The sequence below is a fragment of the Gastrolobium bilobum genome, unplaced genomic scaffold, assembly GCF_033153095.1.
Source record: "Gastrolobium bilobum isolate Gb01-03AN ecotype WA unplaced genomic scaffold, APGP_CSIRO_Gbil_v1 utg4229, whole genome shotgun sequence".
NCBI classification, from domain to species: domain Eukaryota; kingdom Viridiplantae; phylum Streptophyta; class Magnoliopsida; order Fabales; family Fabaceae; genus Gastrolobium; species Gastrolobium bilobum.
The window spans coordinates 448,233-450,854 of NW_026898412.1; the positions used below are offsets into that span (position 1 = coordinate 448,233).

General features: G+C 37.2%; 1 protein-coding gene across 2 annotated transcripts; it reads right to left on the minus strand.

Annotated features, from left to right (window-relative positions):
• Positions 1–332: 332 nt before the first annotated feature.
• On the minus strand, positions 333–1,527 carry LOC133315991 (protein SRC2). 2 transcript variants are annotated; one of them, XM_061517674.1, is made up of 2 exons: positions 1,026–1,527; positions 333–806 (listed from the first exon to the last, which is right to left on the minus strand). In XM_061517674.1, the coding sequence occupies exons 1-2, from the start codon at positions 1,494–1,496 to the stop codon at positions 603–605; spliced, it is 675 nt and encodes a 224-aa protein (XP_061373658.1). In that variant the 5' UTR covers positions 1,497–1,527; the 3' UTR covers positions 333–602. The 2 variants fall into 2 exon arrangements, with proteins under 2 accessions (XP_061373658.1, XP_061373657.1); XM_061517673.1 differs by having other exon boundaries at positions 333–1,527.
• Between the last annotated feature and the right edge of the window lie 1,095 nt (positions 1,528–2,622).

Sequence of the window (2,622 nt, forward strand, 5' to 3'; positions counted from 1 at the left end):
AACTAAGAATTAGTTCAAATAATACATATTTAATTCTGCTTAATGAAAGTTATGAAAAATATTTGTAATTTATCCAAATAAAATAAAATAAAATAAACTTACCCTCCGCATCACTCCATTGATTTATGATGAAGTCTCATCTCATTATGCTTTTCCCCACGAATTAATCTATGCTTCATACTTTGCCATCAAAAGGTCCAAACGTCGCATTGGATTCTTCTTGAAGCAACAGCAGCATATTCCACGAACAATACCTCCACAAAGACAATATCGCTCTTTCAACTTGCTTCTTACAAAATAAAATTTATCCCAATACTATTCATTCGAGAACCTTCTTGTGAATTCCATCCCTCTGACCTTTTATTAGTAATACACAAACTAGAGTTGTGTTTTTTGGTCTCACAAATTTACAACTACGCAAATGAAAAAAAAAAAAAAGTGAAAATAAGAATTAGTGGCAAACTTCAAAAACATATCTCATTAATAAAAAGGTAAAGTATAATACCAAACCAAAGACACATCCAAAAAAAACAAAAAGGAAAAAATAAGATATTCCTTTTTTTCCCCTTTTTTATTTTATTGGCTTGATATCACATCACTCTCTAGAAATCATCTCCACCGTAACCTCCGTCATCGTAACCTCCGTCATCGTAACGAAGATCATCCTCAACCTTCTCTGCAGCATCATCAGCAATCTTGTTTTCAACATACTCAGCACCCTCAACAAGTGCGATTCCACCTAGAACCCCAGCAACCGCACCCACAGCCAATCCTGTCCCCATCCCACCAAACTTGCTCTTCTTCTTCTCCTCCACCGGCGCGTACCCATAACTCCCTTGACCATACGACGCCGTTTGCTGCGGCGCATTATACCCTCCGTAACCCGAACCATACGCCGGAGCCGCCGTAGAAGGATACCCCGCCGGCGGCGCCGCGCCGTAACCATACGAACTCTGCGGCGGAGCCGCACCGTAACCGTAACCATACGCCGGCGGTGCAGAACCAAAGTCCCGCGATGACGCCGCCGGTGGTGGAGGGACACCGTAAGGAGGAGCGTAGTAACCACCACCACCCTGCGCACGATAGCCAGGGTCTCTGATTGTAACCTTAACGTCAACCTTACCATGCGGCCTTCCAGAAGGTCGTTTTAGCGTGAGCGTGCGGCTCGCACGCTCGCCAAATCCGACGTCGTCTAGAACTTCGACGAGCCTGAGCCGAGCCGAACCGATGAGCGGTTTAGTGTCTTTTTCTGAACCGGCGTGAACCACGTCGATGTAGAGAGTCATGTCTTCTAAGGGTTTTGGCGGTAACGGAATAACGAGGGTTTGGTCCCAATTAGCTTCGGTGTCGCCGTTTTCGTCGACCCTGGTGGAGAGCTTGTTGCTGGGGTCCACCCAAACGACGACGTATGGCCTGTTCGCGCCGTTGCGCCAGTTCACGTTCTTGAGCCCACGCGCCGATGTGAGCTTCACTTCCACTTCGTAGCGAGAACCCATTGTTTCTATTTCGGTTGGAGAATACCCAGAGAATTTTGGGACACAAACCCTTCTCTGGCAGTTTTTGATTTTATAGGTGAAGTTAGTCGACGAATCGTTTCTTTGCCCTTGCTTTTGTGGGATAATAACGAAGTTGCCATGGACAGTTCCCAACGCGGTCGAGGCACTCTTTTAATGGATTAATGATTCAATTGGTAAAGTTTTATATATATTAAAATATGGGGATATTATATTTATAATTTATTTATTTTTTAGAACATTTTTTTATCATTAGATTAAAATTAAATTAATAATCATAAAATAATATAAGTAATAGAAATTTATTTGATTTTGATTTGGATTTTTATACGGTTACGTATTTTTCGAATAAAAATTTATTTTAATAAAAAAATAATTATAAAAGATGGTAAGTAAAAATAAGTTATAAATATAATCTATCTTTATTATATAATAAATATATTAAAAGATATATTTTGTCTAACAATTAATTGTAAACTAGTTTGTTTATACAAAAAAATTGTAAACTAGTGATGAGTGTTGCAACTTCCATTATCTTGTACACGGATTTGAATCTTATGATCTACGAAATTAAATCATTTTATATAAATTTTCAGAAGCTGGATCAGTGCAAAAGTCAGTACCCGTTTGATTTTAGGGAAAAAAGTATCTAATGTTACTTTAGATAACTTTGTCTAATGTTCATTGAAACGACGTCGTTTTGGAGTTGAAAAATAAAAAAATTAGAATGATAAAGACTATTATAACCCTGAAATAAATTAAAATTACAAAAACACCTTGATTTCCGTTCCAAAATGACGTCGTTTCGATGAACATTAGATAAAGTTATCTAAAGTAACTTTAGAAAAAACAAACCCTTCATTTTAATAACAATGATTTTGCCAAATGGTAAAGGTTGAAGGATTCCGGCAAGTTAGGCATAACATGGGGACAAACAGTATCTTAGGTAGGGTAAAAAAACAAAGAAACCGATTGCTTAGCAATTAAGTATATAAATTTTTTGTACTAACAAAAAAGTATATAAATTTTGAGATTGGTGTTTATTTTTTAAAAAATGTGGGAGAAAGTGAAATTTTTTTAATTTAAATTTTAAATAAAAAATATTAAT